At 44.7% G+C, this 17,968-nt stretch overlaps 1 protein-coding gene across 1 annotated transcript in view; it reads left to right on the top strand.

Moving 5' to 3' along the window:
• Positions 1-17,968, top strand: part of tex11 (testis expressed 11) — a 201,773-nt gene that overhangs the window by 100,814 nt on the left and 82,991 nt on the right. The window contains exons 13-16 of the mRNA XM_078546158.1: positions 1,599-1,684; positions 7,167-7,304; positions 15,452-15,554; positions 16,113-16,237. Of these exons, the coding sequence (XP_078402284.1) occupies positions 1,599-1,684; positions 7,167-7,304; positions 15,452-15,554; positions 16,113-16,237 (452 nt within the window). The remainder of the gene's footprint in view (positions 1-1,598; positions 1,685-7,166; positions 7,305-15,451; positions 15,555-16,112; positions 16,238-17,968) is intronic.

Genomic DNA, 17,968 nt, shown 5'->3' with positions numbered 1-17,968 from the left:
CCTGGAGGTGGATACTTGTTGAAGCCGTCAAGTGGGAGCAACGTTTGCAGGGAATTCCAAGGTGAGTTCTTCAAACATGGAGATTGGAAACCTTCGTGAGAAAGACAGAGGGCAGAATATTATGCTCGGCGTGTGGGTGCACACCCGAGCGTAAAATGATGCGTGATGATGTTGGGCGTGCGGAGTCTGCTGCGCACCCGCTGATAATTAAAAGGTCTATTAAGGCCATTAACAAGCCAATTGAATTCAAATCTACGCTGCCTGTCCAATCTTACGGTTGGCGGGCAGGCGAGAAGGCCAAACAGCCTTTATATTTTTTAGGAAACCTCATCCACGAGTGGGATGAGGTTTCCTAAAGTAAATAAACATTAAATAAAAACTTTATTTTGGAATTAAAAACATGTCCCATCTCATGCGACAGAGTCACATGAGGTGACATGTTTTATTAATTTCTACTGTCTTTATTAATATTTTTAAAAAGCGCTTCAATCTCCCTGAGGCACAGCGCTGCCTCAGGGAGATTGAAGCACTCTTCCGCGCTCATGCGCAAACTATGCGCTAGGCCCAGCTCTCCCTCCTCCCCTGCCCACACAGGCAGCGCTTAATTGGCCCGCCAGCATGAAATCACGGTGTGGAGCCGATCGTGGGCTGCGGTCGACTGCCCAAGCCAAGGGCAAAACCTTGCCCAGAGTTTCAGTGAGACCAGTTGGCTCACGGTGTGACAAGTTTCTGGGTGGGTTGTTAAGAAATCCGTAAAATCTGCTTTGGTAGCATCTGTCATTTACCTTGGAGTGTGGTGTGTCTGATCACAGTTCGCCAGTGGTTCACATGTATCACATACTTACCCTGAATATTAGAGTATAAGATAGATATGGTAAATTGTTTTATCTTTATGAGTTTGTATATGTCTGTAAAGATATAGCTGGGGTGAAGGAATAGTGAATATTTGGATCATTTTATTGTGTTTGTATTGAGATCTTTCCAACCTTTTTGTCTGGTGTAACACAGTTCATTTTTCTTGTTTTATAAATGTTTTATTTTTTATATTAAAAGTTCATCTGCAGACTCCTGTACATTTGTTCAGTAACTTTCCTCCATGGTTTCTGAAAAGAAACAAAGTTAAGATCTATCAAGCCAGGTTTCACTCTGGGATCTGACTTGTGCAGTATTAACATCAGCTGGGATCGTGACACTTACCTTTGTTTGTCTTGGTTGCCTGACGAGTATGGCACAGGTTAAATATAACACCGTCAGATTTATATTAAATAGCTTGGACTATACAGTTCCACATTCTTTATTGATTCTGACTTCACAATATGTTTTACACATTTCTTATGAAGACTGTTCAATTGTTTATTGAAAAGAAACAGGTTTTATGCTAAAGCTAATGATCTAAAAGTATTGCAAATGTGACAGCTCACAGGCTGATTTACTGGGGATTAAGTTTTTGAGAACTACTTTTATAGCAAACAGCATCAGTGGGTCAAGGCAGAAATGTATCATTCTTATTAAAGATGAATGATAATGTTTATTCCACATTTGTCAACCACTTCTGCATATTTTCATTGTGGTCAATTTCTTCTGATCGCTATCTTTAGATCATTACACAGGGAAACGACTTTCATCAGATATTCTGACTCGATTTCACATAGTTCTCTGGGAAAGAGCTGCCAGGAATTTTGAGGTGAGACACAAGTAGTAGAAGTTTGTGAAACCCAATCAAAGTTATACTGTGCGTTCTGTACTTGGGTCACCTGCATCGGCAGCCACTCTCTATTGCAATTACTTTTTTGCACCAAACATTATTTTCTATTGAAAGCTAATTTTATCATTGGAGTCCATGGGCAGGATTTTTAGCTCAGTGGGAGGGCGCATGCCTGACTCGACTGAGCGTTAAATGATGCGCGATGACATTGGGCGCACATCCCGAAGTCATTGTGCACTCTTGCGATATTTCAGTTGGCGGGCACGTGCTGGAGTCGACCCACCGGCAATTAAAAGGCCTATTAAGGCCAGTTAAAAGGTACTTGAAGTAAATTTTTCACTGCCCGTCAACCCTTACGGTTGGCTGGCAGGCAGGCGAAAAGGCCAAGCAGCCTTTGCAATTTTTAGGAAACCTCATCCATGGGTGGGATGAAGTTTCCAAAAGTAAATAAAAATTAAATACAAACTTTAATTTTTCATAAATAACATGTCCCTGCTTATGTGACAGTCACATGAGGGGACCTGTTTCATAACATTTATCAAATCTTTTAATTTTTTTTTTTCAAATCGCCTGGCTCGCACTCCTCCCCCCCACCCCATGTAAAGTATCGTCCTTAAAATATTAAGTTGACACCCTCTATTGAGCTTCCTTCATTCAGCTGTTTTGTAATACATAGGTAGAATTTCCATTTCAGATGCTGTAAACTGTGTTAATTCTGCTCAAACTTAGTTGCATATTGCCAATGCAAAATCTGCCATGAAATCAGCTCAATTGGGCAGCGATTTAAAACATTAAAAAAATTGCTTTAAAAAATATTCCTTGATATATTTGAGTGGTAACTAGGTGCAGTTCAATTTGATACAGCTGAAAATTGGTTTATCATAAAAAAATAAGTATTTTCAGTCCCCGTGTCAATCCACCACCTGTGAATAACCGGATTTTAAATGACTGAAAATGACTTTAATAAAAAGAGTAACTATTTCCTTGTGGTACAGTTGCCAGTTTCTTAGCGAATTAAATTATGTTCAAAATCTTTTAAAATGTTCTTGTTAGTGTCCTTGCAACCAAAGGAACCAGATTAATTTTTAGATCCTCCACAGAGGTTCAAAAATCAGCACAATTTAGAGGAAATTCCCAGTGCTGATTAATTCCTTCTGGAGCTTTGGTTGGTTTTATAGGTGGGGCCCACTTCTAATGTGATGTTTTTAAGCTAGTGCAAAAGGAGGTGAAAACTCAATGTTCAGAAAGTAACTTGCTCTTAAAATTCTGAGCTCTTTTAAACTGAAACAAAAACAAAAATACCTGGAAAATCTCAGCAGGTCTGTCAGCATCTGCGGAGAGGAAAACAGTTGACGTTTCGAGTCCGTATGACTCTTCATCAGAATTAAGGAAATAGAGAAATGAGGTGAAATATAAGCTGGTAGAGGAGGGTGGGACAGGTAGAGCTGGATAGGGGGCCAGTGATAGGTAGAGGCAAAGAAGAGATTGTCAAAGATGTCATAGACAAAAGGACAAAGGGGTGTTGACAGTGGTGATATTATCTAAGGAATGTGCTAATGGTGACATTAAGGGTAGCAAGCAGGACAAGCTAGTGGCAGATGGCCCTAGTGGGGGTGGGGTGGGGGGAAGGGATTGAAATGGGCTAAAAGGTGGAGATAAAACAATAGATCGAAATAAATTTAAAAATAGGTGGGAAAAGAAAATTTTTTTAAAAATTATAAATTATTGGAAAAGGGGGGATCGGAAAGGGGGTGGGGATGGAGGAGAGAGTTCATGATCTGGAATTGTTGAACTCAATATTAAGTCTGGAAGGCTGTAAAATGCCTAGTCGGAAGATGAGGTGCTGTTCCTCCAGTTTGCGTTGAGCTTCACTGGAACATTGCAGCAGGCCAAGGATGGACATATAGGCATGAAAGCAAGGTGGTATGTTGAAATGGCAAGCGACAAGGAGGTCTGGGTCATGCTTGCGGACAGACTGAAGGTGTTCCGCAAAGCGGTCACCCAGTCTGCGTTTGGTCTCTCCAATGTAGAGGAGACCGTATTGGGAGCAGCGAATGCAGTAGACTAAATTGAGGGAAGTGCAAGTGATGTGCTGCTTCACTTGTAAGGAGTGTTTGGGCCCTTGGACGGTGAGGAGAAGGGAAGTAAAGGGGCAGGTGTTGCACCTTCCGCAGTTGCACGGGAAGGTGCCGTGGGAGGGGTTGAGGTGTTGGGGGTGATGGAGGAGTAGACCAGGGTGTCCCGCTAGGGTCTGCCACTATCTTGTCCTGCTTGCTACCCTTAATGTACCCATTTGCACATTCCTTAGATAATATCACCACCGTCAACACCCCTTTGTCCTTTTGTCTATGACATCTTTGGCAATCTCCTCTTTGCCTCTACCTATCACTGGCCCCCTATCCAGCTCTACCTGTCCCACCTCCCTCTACCAGCTTATATTTCACCTCATTTCTCTATTTCCTTAGTTCTGATGAAGAGTGAATGGGACTCGAAACATCAACTGTATTTGATGCTGTCAGACCTGCTGAGTTTTTCCAGGTATTTCTGTTTTTCTTTCAGATTTCCACCATCTGCAGCATTTTGCTTTTCTCTTTTAAACTGAATTTAGCTGAGTTCCAACAAAGAAGCAATGCAACTGAGTGCAGCCTTGAGAAATTTCCACCATTTGGCAGAATTCCAACTTTTGAATAATGGAAGTCAGCGTTTTTAATTTTTTTTCCAATTTCCAGCTCCCTTTGACAGCTGCTGCGTCCAACGTGGCAAACACCGGGAGGAGAGAGTCTCAGCCTGGAAATCTCCATCAGTAACAAGGCTGGGAGCGTGACCTGAGGGAGCTGCCACTCAGCCTTGTGCCAGTCTGGGCCTGGGTGCCATCACTCATCTCACCAGAAGGACACGCTCTGCTGCTTGCTGCTTGGCGGGACTGAGGGGTTCTGCAGGTCCGTGTTGGGGGCAACGGAGAGGACAGATCAGCAGAGCCAGAGTCTTGGCAGGCCCGGCGGGGAGCAGCGAAGCATGAGTCCCGGTGGATATCAGCAGTTCTGGGGGCACAGTGGCAGCAGAGCTCGAGTCTCCGTGGGGTTCAGCTGGCCTGGGATGAGGTGAGGGAGGGAGGTCGCGATGAGGATAGGCTCTGCTGAGTGATTGGGAGGAAGGGGTTTGGGGAGAGGGGCTGCTGTGTGTGAGTGGGGAGGTGAAAGGTGGTTTGGAAGAGCTAAGTGAGTCAGTGGGGGCAATGGGGTTTAGGAAGAGGGACTGCTGAGTGAATGGAGGGCAGTTGTGGAGAGGGGCTGCTGATTGGGTGGGACAGAAAGGTTTTGGGATGAAGAGCTGCTGAGTGAGTGAGTTGGGGAGGGGGGGCTGCTGAGTGAGTGGGGTGGCGGGTTGAGGAGAGAGGATGCTGAGTGAATGGAGGAAGAGGGTTTGGGAAGAGTGTGCATTTGTGTGAGATAGAGGGAGAGGGGCTGATTAAAACGTGTATGGGGGGTGTGTGTACCCTGAGAGGGACCTCAATAAGTCTTCTCTCACCAGGGAATATGGAGAGCTTGGCTGAAACCTACTTGAGTATATAAAATAATAACATTTTTGCAAACTAATTAAATCAGATATTTATATGATTTATTACTAAATGTGATATGCAAATCTTAATAATTACATACTAAATGTTACTATGCTCCTTTATTGCTGCTTAGTTTTTCATGGGGTCTGGGCTCATGTTTAATTACAAGAGTTTATATATATATATATGTATAATATATATATATTTATATTCATTCATTGGATATGGATATCACTGTCAAGGCCAGCATTTGTTGCCTATTCCTAATTGCCCTCGAGAAGTTGGTGGTGAGTTAAAGTAGAGTTACGTTGGAAAATAGTTTGCGAAGCACTGCCAAGGTCCTTTGCTTCACTTTGCGTGTATGTAATCCAACCAGGTCATGTTCTGTTGTTCATATGGACTTCATTTTGTATTACATGCACAAATTGCATTGAATCCTGAAATACTGAGGTCATTTTGGTGATTTGATACAAATGAATTGGTCCATAGTCATTATGATAGTAGAAGGTAAGCAAAGAGAAAATTAATGTTTCTACTGACTTGAAGTATCATTGTTTCACCTATTTGCAGTGGCCTAGAAGTATCTGCATTTCACTACAGATCATAAAAAGTGGTATAATTTACAAAATTTTCAGGCATTTTTGTCTTTGGCCAATAATTTTTAGACTTTTTTGTCTTTGAGCACTCTCATTCCTGTGAGCTGAAACTCAAGGCCCATATATTTTAACCTATGTATTTATAGATCTGATTCTGGTGAGTACAACAGAACTTTTGATTTCACCTGTTGCCAAATATAAGTCGATAGTCATAAGCATAATTTTACACTGAAAATGGTTCTGTAACAGTAGAAGAATAATAATTTCATCACTGCAGTTCCAACAGGAGCCTTACAGTATGAGGACATGGGTCACAGAGTTATTCCTATTATGCTATAGCCCCTCCTGTCTAGCAAAGCTCCAGGAAAAGAGGCTTGTAGAATACTCCTTAAAAGTACTTGTAAATACGGACTCCCCATGATTACAGTTGATCTACCTCATGCATGACAAAGTTTCAGGGCAGTGTGACCTTCCTGTGTGTCATGTTTCATTTTACAAAAGAAAAGGAATTCACCTTGATTACTCCTTCATTGCCATTCTTCTGTTACAGAGCTTACTTTTCTCTTCCTCACCCAATCGTGAAAAGTCATGCGATATTTGAATAGAAAACATTTCTCTGTCTGTTATTTTGATGAAGAAAAAAGGAGGATCAGAGGAAGGCTAGGTTGCCCAGGGGCCACGGGAGGCATACACTGCCCACCAGCCATTACCCCCGCCCAGATTGTACAAAACAAGGTGCCCCAATCTCCAGCTGATCCAGTATCAGTGCATGTGGAGGATACAGTTAAACCTAGTTATTAGCAGACAACCCACAATAGGGTTTATGAATCAACAATTATTTATCAAACAAGGCTTTGAGTGTGGTACATACTTCTAAAGCCGTAATGGAAATAACCTTTACCCATGAAAGTAGGGAAGCTCTTTTGCACTTCAGCTCAGTGAGGGGAAAATGGTTGCAAGTGGCAGACGTGGTTACCAGTGTGCATTTTGGAAGGTGTGGCTCAGTGCTCTGTCCTTGTTTTGTTCTGTTAGGTCATTAAACATTTTCCAAGATTGAGTGGTCATCTGGAGGTTTGAGGGAGAACACTTACTGCTAAGGCCTTTCTGCATCACTGTACAACATGGTTTCTTTGCTAGTGTATTCCCAATTCCATCTCACAGTTTTTCCTCTTTATTCTGCTTTGTTGCAGCATAACTTGATTGCAAATTCTGGAAATTGCAGATCTTTTAGCCTTAAGAAATCAGGCTGAAACTTGTAACGGGTGGGAATTTCTTTCTTTTCACATTTTTTTCTCCTAATTTCTAGGGACAGAATTATATAGAGGCTCTCCAATGGTACAGTTATTCTTTAAGTTTTTTTTCTGCTGGACAACTGGATCAGAATCTGGCTAGACTGCAGAGAAACAGGGCATCTTGCTACCTTCATCTAAATCAGTTGGAAAAGGTACTACCTCTCATCATTAGCATAGATATATACATAAGTACAAGTGTATATTGGTTCCCATAGTTATAGCAGTGCATGTGTACTAGCAGATTTTATGTAGCATTGCCACCTTTGATGCCAATGTTGTTCAGGGACAGAATGGGAATAGGACTGGGTGCAAGCAGCTATTGTGAAGATGTGGAAAAGTAGTTTTGAGGGATCGCTCAGAAGTGAAGTTTGCTTGTTGTGATGGATTCTTGGAAAACATGACAAGGAAATTTGCTAGACGTGGCATTTTAACAATATCATGTAACACGCACACATCTGGAATTTCCTCAGGGTTCTCCCAAATAGCTACTATAGTAGAACATTGGCTGAAACTCTGCTCACACAGTATATCTGGGACCTTCACTGATCTTCCACTGAAATTAGGGTGGCCTATTATACAGAATGAGTGGATCATTTGCCCCCCCACCCTTAGTTGGCTCTGTCATTCTATTAGATCACAGCTGCTCTACTTAAGCTCAGTTTACCACTTTTTCTTAATCTTTTAATAGCCTTACCTAACAAAAACCTATTGATTTACAGCTTGAAAATTTCAATTGACCTATTATTCACAGCCTTTTGGAGAAAAGGTTCCATATTTTCATCACAATTTGTGTGAGCAATTGTCGGCAGCAGCCTAGGGAACAGCAGATAACTGTTGAACCTTCTGCAAGACTGAATGTAATGTCAGACAGTGGCTTCAGATGTTTTATTGGGATTTTATGATTGTCTCCTAGTGGAGGAAATTCTTTAAAAAGAGTAAGGTGATAAGCAATTAAAAAAGAGCACAGAACTTAATTGAATCTGGCCTTCAGACACTGCTGGATAAAATATAGCAGAGAAGAGAAAGACTTGGGTGCCTATAAGGGATACCCAAAGAAAATTGTGTGCAGGGAGGTGGCAGTGGCACAACTGAATGTAACTTGCTCAAGCTTTTTGATGAGGTAACAGAGATTTGACGGGGGTAATGCAATTGATGTGGTGCACATGGGCTTCCAAAAGGCATTTGATAAGTGCCGCACAAATGAGCAAAGTTAGAGCTCGTGGAATAAAAGGGGCAGTAGCAACATTATATGAAATGAGCTGAGTGAGGAAAAAGAGTAGTGTTGGAATGGTTGTTTTTCGACTGGTGGAATGTTTATAATAGGGTTCCCCAGGGGTCGATTTTAGGACCCCTGATGTTATATATTAATGACCAAGACTTCAGCATACAGCACATAATTTTAAAATTTGCAGATGACACAAAATTGTGAGGAGGATAGAGTAGAAATTCATAAGGACATAGACAGGTTGGAATTGCAATCAAGTGGCAGATGAAATTTAATGCAGGGAAGTGTCAAGTGATTCATTTTGGTAGGAAGTACGGGGAGAGGCAATATACAATAAAGGGTACAATTGTAAAGGAGTTGCAGTAGAGGGGACCCAAGCGTATATGTGTTCAAGTTATTGAAAGTGACAGGACAGGTTGAGAGAGTTGTTAATATAGTACCTGACATCCTGGGCTTTATCAATAGAGTCATAGGGCAGATTTTGAGTTCGGTGGGTGGGCCTGTTCGGCGGGCCTGGGAGCTGATGGGAAAAAGGCCGCCGCCCACGATCGGCCCCCAACTGCGATTTCATGCTGGAGGGCCAAGTAAGGCCCACCTAGCGTGAAACATGGCTCCTTACTGGTCGGGAAGGGCCGAGCAGGGGCAGGGGCCTGTCAGCCGCCGTGTCCAATAGTGACCCGGCGGCCAGTTTAATAACAGCCCACGCAGCTCCTGGAAGGCTGCCAGCGAAAAAGACATCTTCAGTGTTGTCAAGAGGAATTTATAGCTTCCAGTGTGGCTGCAGACACCAGGCGGGAGTGCAGGTCAGTTGGGCACTCAGCCTCCCAGTTTTCTAATGAGTGCTTCGTAGTCCTTCTGGAGGAGGTGGCTGCCAGGAGGGACACCTGTGTACCCAGGGATGGAAGGAGGAGGCCACCGCACCTTACAAAAAGAGCTTAGGAGGAGGTGGCAGCGCTGGTCAGCAGCCATGATGTTGTGCGGCGCATCTGGGTACAGCACTGCAAGAGGTTTAATGACTTGCTGTGCCCAGGAAGAGTGAGTACCATGTTGGCATGGATCAGTGTGTTGAAATGTTAAGGTCAGGCGTGGAGCTCAGGGGTGTTAGAGTCTGCGTGCCAACCGCCAATGACCAAGGGGGTGAGCCCTGGCTGCTTGGACTGAGTGCCTTGCGGCTTGAGGGCTACGGCTTGGGTGTGCAAGGTGCTTCTCTGGTGGGGCTGGCCAGGCTACAATTGCACTGCAGGTAGAGAGTGGACTAATCAATGCTCCTCTGTCCTTTCAGAAAAGACGGCCCATTACAACATTGAAAGGCCGCGGTCCGGCGGAGGCCCCCAAAACCTCCTAATCCTCACAAGGTACCGATGCCTTGGAGATGGAGGGCCTCAGTCAACCGGAGAGGCTGGGGTATCAGACGAAAGTAAGAGCGCAGTGCACAGGGGTGAGAGTTTCAGATGGTGCAAACATTCTTGTGTAGTCTCATTGTTGATGGGAGCCTCAAAACTGGATTCCCCGTGGATCATTGAAAGACGAGGGCACCATGATGCAGTACTCCATGGCCTCACCAGGGTGTCTGGCATGCACAGAGACAGTGTGATGGCTTAAACTAATGACATGTCATTGTTCTCCCTTAGATTTGCCACCGTGCACCCAATCACAGGACCCTGAAGAGCCACCCCTGATGCCAGAGGACCGCCAGGTTCCAGGTGCACCTGTGTCACACCCACTCTTTGGACCAGGCACCAACACCTTGGTGGGCGTTAGATCGGTGGCTAGAATGTTGGTGCATAGAGGTGAGGGCACTTCACACCCGCTTGATGTGCAGGCAGAGTGCACAGGGCGCTGGCAGTCGGAGGGCTGCTGGAGACCAGGACGATGCTGAGTCGAAAGCAAATGATGAGCCTCTGGAGTTGTCCATTATGCGGCAGATGCTGGATATCTGGCGAGGTGTGCGGGAGGATCTGGCGGAGATCCATGAGGGCATGCATGCCATGATCTCCGTTATGGAGAAGTCCATGCGGAGCTTCAGCACTGCGTTGACCCTCATGGCCGAGCGCACTGCCTCCTCCATTGAGAGATTGGTGACTCTCATGGAGAGGCAGCTCCAGGAACAGAATCAAGGGTTCCTGTGGTTCTGCTTGGATCTGCAAGTCCTCACACAGGCATTGACCTCAGGCAGTCAGTGTCCATGTGGAAGATGGATGAGGCACCCAATATCCCAGCCAGGTTCCCATCCATCAGTGGTGAGCAGGGAGGTCTAGAGCAACCTCACGGTGCACGAGGTGCCTGCGGTCTCTGTGGGCCCCTCTCAGAGCGCTCTGGATGACAGCAGCAGCTCCTCTGCCCCTCTGCCAGTGACCATGGCATCTGATGAGGCTGCGGCAACTGGAGAGATGCCAGCCCCGACACTGGCCACTGCCTCACAGGCAGGGCCAGCAGAGGCTCCACTGGTCAGAGGACGAACTCCAAGGTCATCAAGGCCAACAAGACAGCAGAGTCAGCAGGCTGCCTCTAATGCCGCTCCCAGCGAGGGGGGAGCAGCAAGACGTAGCACTTGTAAATGTAAGTTTAAGGCACAATGAGCACAAGAGGGACTGGCCAAGGGTGATTTTCTGTTGTTCAATGTTTTGTTTATATGTACTGGACTTGGGTTGAAGACCAGAGAAGGTTCTGTTAATTTACTTAAAATTAACTTTAAAAAAATTTAATTTAATTTTACTGGCAAAATGAGATAAATTTTCTTTGGTCATAATGGTCTGAGTGTGCTTCACTTTTTCTTTTTAATGTGGTGCAGGGTATGCCAGTATGTAATGCTGGACGTGGGTGACTCTAAACTTTATTGCACAGGCACTGAGTGGAATTTGGGGTCAAAGGAAAGGGTCATTTCAGACATCTGGGATGGAGGCGGCACCCCTGCCGTTAGGTGGTAGCACCTATTTGGCAGCCTAGCTGAAGGAGCGTTGGATCAAGACATCCCTGGTCACAGAGGTCTGCCTCCGTGCCCTCAGCCATTCTCCTCAACGTGCTGCTCTTCGGACTCACTATTGGATTCATTCCCTGTGGCCGGTGGAGCTGCATAAAGATCTTCTTCCTCCAGTGGGTTCCCCCTTGCCAGTGCCAGATTGTGGAGAGCGCTGCATGTGACCACCCGCTTGGGGGTTTTGTTGTACTCCCCCTGAATGGTCCAGGCATTGGAAATGAATCTTTAGAAGACTTTTAGTTCTCTCTATCACCGCCCTTGTGGAGGCATGGCTCTTGTTATACTTCTGCTCTGCCTCTGTTCTTGGGTGGCGGAGCGGTGTCATAAGCCACCTTTTCAAGGGATAGCCCTTGTCACCCAGCAGCTACCCTTCCAGTCGGGCTGGAGCACTGAAGAGCCTCGGCACCTGGGAGTGTCTCAGGATGTACACGTCATGGGAGCTGCCAGGGTACCTTGCACAAACTTGCAGATCATGCATCCTATGGTCACACACTATCTTCACATTCATGGAGTGGAATCCCTTCCTGTTAGCAAAGGCACCCGGCTAATCCGCTGGCGCCTTGATGGCAACGTGTGTGGTCGATTGCACCCTGGATGTGGGGGAACCCAGCAATCGCTGCAAAGCCTCTGGCTTGCTCAGCCTGGCTGGCCTAGTCCATACAGAAATGAATGAAAATCAGTACCTGCCTGAACTGAGCTTCTGTCACCAGCTTGATGCAACTATGGATAGCTGATTAGGAGACTCCACACAGAACCTCCACTGACCCCTGGAAAGAGCCAGATGCATAGAAGTTGAGAGCCATTGTGACCTTCAGAGCCACTGGCATGGGGTGTCCACCCACACAGTTGGAGGTGATCCCAGGCCCAATAATTTGACAAATGGAGGTCATTGTCTCCCTTGAGAGGTGGAGCCTCCTTCAACATTGCACCTCTGACATGTTGAGGTAGCTGCATCGCTGCCTGTCAACCCTGGCAGCAGGATAGTGGCGTCTTCTGAAGCCCCTAACGCCTTGGACTACCTGCTGGCCCTGTGCCCCTTGTGCCTGCGTCTCTCCTCCCACAGGTCATTCCCCTGCAAACTGCATTGGGACAGCTGGCCTCCCCACCCTTCTCCCCCTCTCTTCTTCCTCAGAGGAGGTGCCTCCAGCAGAGACCAATATTCCCATTACCAGGGTTACAGAAGGCTGTCTGATAACTGGAACGATTCACACGGTCTGAATCCTCAGGGGTCCTTGGAGACATCGAGCGGACCTGAAATAAAGCCTGGAAATGCTAAGAATGAAGCCCCGAACAGAGATAAAGCTGCCAAGTACCAATAAGTCACCAGCAGCAAACTATCTAACAAACTACTCACTACTCATACTGGTAATACTGCTCACCCTTTTATCCCGCCTGTGGATGAGGTTATTGAAAATGTTGGCTGCCCGTTTTGCCCGTGCGACGAGCACAAAATTGCACGGGCAACGAAAAACCACCATCAATTGGACTGTTAATGGCCTTAAGTGGCCTCTTAATTATTGGTGGGTGCGGCTCCGGCACCTGCGCATGCCCGCCAACTGAAATATCACTCAAGTGCGCGATGACGTCGGGATGCTCACCTGATGTTGCCATGCGCTATTTTACGCCCGATTGGGTCAGGTGCACGGCCGCCCTCGGGATGTAAAATTCTGCCCCATGTGTACCTGTACACAAACACTACTTTGTATCTGCAGATAAGGAAGGGAGAAAATTGGCTGGAAATTGACCCTTTTTATCTCGCCTGTGGATGAGTTTGTGCAAATTGTCGGCTGGCCTTTTGCCCATGTGACATGCGCGAAATCACACGGGCAACGTAAAATTTGCGTCAATTTCTTTTTTAATGGCCTCAACTGGCCTCTTAACTAATGGTAGGTATGGCTCTGACTCCTGCTTGTGTCCGCTGACTGAAATATCGCTCACGATGTCGGGATGCTCACCTGAAGTCATCACATGTTATTTTACGTTGAGTGGGTCAGGCACGTGCTTGCCCGCTCAGTGAAAAATTCTGCCTATAGAGTGCAAAAGCAAGGAACTTACGATAAACCTATATAAAACACTGGTTTGATCTCAACTGGAGCATTGCATCCAGCTCTAAACACCGCACTTTAGGTGGGATGTAAAAGCAGTAGAGAGGGTGCAGAAAAGATTCACGAGAATGTTTCAGGGATGAGGAACTTAAGTTATGTAAATGGATTGGACAAGCTGGGGATGTTCTCCTTGAAAAAGAGAAGGTTGAGAGGGTATTCGTTGGAGGTACTCAAAATCATGTGGGTCTGGACTAAGTAGATAGAGAGAATTTGTTCCCATTGGTGGAAGGATCGAGAACCGGATGACACCAATTTAAGATGAATGACAAAAGTGCCAAAGATGACATGAGGAAAAGTTCTTCTACACAACGAGTGGTTAGGATCTGGAATGCACTTCGATTGTTGTTACGAGTGAGAGGTTTTATAAGATGGTTGTTATTTAAACTGTCTCTTTTAATTAAAGTTAAAGTGGAACATGTGACCTCTAACTCGCCATAAGCCAAGGTGACCTGGTTGCCTTGGGACAGGGGGCCCAGATCAAGTCCTATTGAAGCCCAAGTGCCAGCTTTCACACTTGAACACAAAGGCATAAGTAACTAGCTTTGCTTTGTGGAGAGTTACAGACTTAAGTCAGTCAGACCCAGAGAGCATGGAGAGAGTGAGAGATGCTGCTGTGTAATAGTGCAGGGAAGCTATTGCTTCGAGAGCAGAATGTTGATAAGAATGGATTCCCCATTTGAAGAGGTGAACCTGTAGAGACTTAAAGACTGAGAAGTTGCCAGACGGTGCCCTACTGCTAGAAGTCCATTTGGGTATGGTCAACGGGATTGAGTGAAGGGACTTTTAAAAGGATTCTTGGAGACTTGCCTTGATGTAACAGGAGAAGAAAGCCTGTTGAAACGCCAGCAGGGATTCAAGATTTTAAAATCAAGACTACAGTTCTGCTCAGAGTGTGGCATAATGTATAAACATGGGCCGGAATTTTATGGCCCTGTCGCGGCAGAGACGGGGCCATAAAATGCGGTGAGCCATTCTAAATTCCATTGACTTTAACGGGAACGTAAAATTCCGCCCATGGTGTGGAGTTATCGGTTGTGTTAAGAAGCTAACAAGAAATATTTGTTCTGTAGCTTAGAGTATTAGTTGCCTACTAAGTCATGTTTAGTTGATGTTGATTTTAGATTGTTACAGGAAAAGCCTTAAAACTTGAAATCTTGTCGTGCGATTCCTTTAAGTCCGTCACTGGGAATTCAAATCTCTTTTTAAAAGTTATTGGTCTCTACAGAGATTGTAAGCGTGGTGGAGGTAGAATCAGTCGTGGCTTTCAAAAGAAAATTGGATCATTTTTCTAATGTGGAAATATTTTCAGGGCTACAGCACAGACACGGCAAGCTGTATGGCCTCCTTTGCTGTAACCATTGTATGGTTCTTTCATTCACAAATGCTCAGTCACTGCCCCTAATAACAAATTTTACTAACTTCCTCACAATTGACATTAAAGTAATAGATCTATAATTTCATAATTTATCTCTTACCCTTCTTAAGTACTGGAGTTGCTTTGGCAGTTTTCCAATCCACAGGACAAGTCCTGAATCAAGAGAAGTTTGGAAGATCAACAATTTCCTCACTATTTCTTTGAATATTCTGGGGTGGAAACCATCAGGTTCTTGAGATTTGCCTATATTTAATAAAATTGACTGCCCCATCACATCTTTTTTTAATTTATATTGAATCTAGTTAGTTCTTTCTCTTGATTTATTTGTTAGCTTTCCTCATCAGATCCTTTATGTTGTGCCATCAATGTTGGAATACCGCGTACCTGTATTAAGAACATTCTCAGAATATAAAAGTAAACAAGCCCCTGAGTAAACCAACAGCATTTTACTCTTACCACTGATACATTCTTGACAATGATACATTTATGAACAATGTGAAATAATTGTGATACCATCTTAAAGTTCTATTTACATTTTATAGGAATGAACAGTGGAATGTGGTCAAACTGATTTAAATTGTAGATTATTGAACCTTCCTCAAATGTTTTGTATCTAGGCAAAAGAGGCTATAAAAGAAGCAGAACGAATTGACCCAGATAATATCTTCACCCAGTTCACTGTCTACAAAATTGCTATTTTGGAAAGTGATATACAAAAAGGTAGATGCTACACTGCTAAATGTTGCAGATTCACAAATCTACTGAACTGACAAGTGTGCATTTTCCATGGAGATTATGATACTAATATATAGCAGTTCTCTGGCAGTGTCGAGACCTGCCTTATTTATTGCTTTTTTAAATTGCACTAAGGAAGGGAAATCATTTGGTGAGTCAAACCTCCATTGAAAGCTTGAGGCTGGGAAGAAGTTTGATCATCAATTCATGATGGAATAATGTGGTTTAAAGGAAATTTTGAGGAAATGAAAGGAAAAGTGGGGGAGGGAGACGGACACAATTAAATGTTAACAAAAAAACTTGGATTCCTACTTGATTTTTGCTTTCGTATTTTAAAATGAAAAGACCATGTCATTATGTAAATATAAAATTGACAACATAATTTTGTTACATCCTTCCTGATAACAATCCTGTGCCATATATTATTTGTTTTCAAAAGCAAAATGTGCGTCCCAAATTAAATAAAATGGAATTACTTCAAGGTACTGATTACAAAATATGACTGGAAAGATTTATTTTCTGTGGCTTTCTTCTCTTTTTCAGCTGTGCAGAAAATTAAAACCATAGGAAAACTCGCAGAAAAATGTGTTGAGTGTGAAGATAATATGCTAACCAGTAGAATTGCGGTGACTGATTTTCTGAGTGTTGCTGCACATATTGCTCTGGAGGTAACAAAGAAAATTTTTAGAGGTTCAGATGGTTGTCAATTTAGATGTTTTTTTCAATAATTTTAGTCAGTAGGAAGTGTTTCAAATTGTTTAATTGCCAAGGCTTACCATGTGCACCAAAGTAATTAGCCTATCAATTTCAGAAACACAGCTGTACTTGTGTTTGTCAATACCAGAGTTTGGAAATTGAATTCATTGGCAGAGAAGAGGTGTGGGGCTGTCAGACTGCATGCTCAGCATGCGGCCCAGGTTCATGCAAGGCTGGCACCAATTAAAGTTAACTTCCCACTTCTTAAAACCAGCCTGCACCTCTTAAAGGGAAGTGCATTTTGGCTGCGACAGGTGGTGGAAGTGGTTGGGAAACAATCTCTGAGTAGGAAGCATTGAAGGAGTGGGCCTGAGAGAGGGCTCCAAGGTTCTCAAATGCAGTTCAGGATGGGGAAAAGAGGAGAGGAGTCATCTTTCCAAAGAGAGCCAGGAGGTCCTCCACAGTTAGGTTGCAAAGGCAGTTGAAGCAGATAGCCATGGAGGTCAATGCCGGGTGTCTGGCCCAAAGAACTTGGATCCAGTGAAGGTATAAGTTCAGTGACCTTGCACGAGTGGTCAAGGTCAGTGAATGCATCTTAAATTGCCATCTCCTACCAATGGAATCACCAACCTCACGCCCTTCTCAATACACCAGACCCCCATCACTCACCACCCTCAGCAATCCCTAACAATCAAGACTCATGCTTAACATTCATTGGCTACGCCTCACTCTTACACACTTAGTACTGCTGCAAGCCTCACATTTTCAAGGCTTCCACACACTTCCAACTATTGCTATGACAGGCACATCAGCCAAACACATTGCAACACACTCACTGACACTCTTCCCTCGCCCTTGCAGGACAAAGTGTCACTGAACAGGAGGCAGCAGCATAGAATTGGCAGGGACAGGCATGGTTGCATATCCTCATATTCTTGGAGACAGTGCTTAGTGTTATTGGTGCGGCCATCACTGACGCCGTGGCAGCTGAAGTCATCCAGGATAACTGTTCTTGCCTTACGCAGCTTGTCAAATCCAACTTCACTTTCTGCGTACAATCTGGTATGATGTGTCAGCTACAGATGATGTAACCATGCACCTCTTGCTTTCCATCCAAACCCACTTTCCTCACCCAATCTCCTTTCCTTACCCCAAGCTGCCCTTGTGCATTTGTGCTTTTAGAAACCCAAGAACTCCCATCTGGATTAAGGTGCAGTGGAAGACCATACCTTTAAGGAAGGAGCACTATCACTTGGGCCTGAATTTTACCATTGGCGGGTGCACACGATCGGCGGGACTGGTTGGGAAACGGACCGCCAACCGGGATCAGCCCCCAACCGCAATTTCACGCTGGCTGGCCAAGTAACGGCCAGCCAGCGTGAAACGCGCGCTGATAAGCTCAGTGCGGTCGGGGTGGGGGCAGGAAGAGGGCGGGCGATGACATCACCACGGGCTCGGATGAGCACTGCGAGAGACCTCTCAGAAGGCAGACAGCTGCCTTGGAGCTGCAGGCCTTCAAATGATGAAATAAAGGTTTAAAAAGCTGCCAAAAAATTCCATGCATCAGAATCAAGCACCTGAAGATATACCTAACGAAAATGTTGTCCACAGATATTTAATTTTATTTATTTCATAATAGAGATTTCATCCCGCCCTTAGATGAGTTTTGATGAAAAATGCAAGTCTGGCTGGCGAATTTGATG

This window comes from Cetorhinus maximus, chromosome 8 (genome assembly GCF_964194155.1).
Source record: "Cetorhinus maximus chromosome 8, sCetMax3.hap1.1, whole genome shotgun sequence".
NCBI classification, from domain to species: domain Eukaryota; kingdom Metazoa; phylum Chordata; class Chondrichthyes; order Lamniformes; family Cetorhinidae; genus Cetorhinus; species Cetorhinus maximus.
The sequence above is the reverse complement of the archived record's forward strand: the minus strand, read 5'-3'. Positions and strand labels throughout refer to the sequence as shown.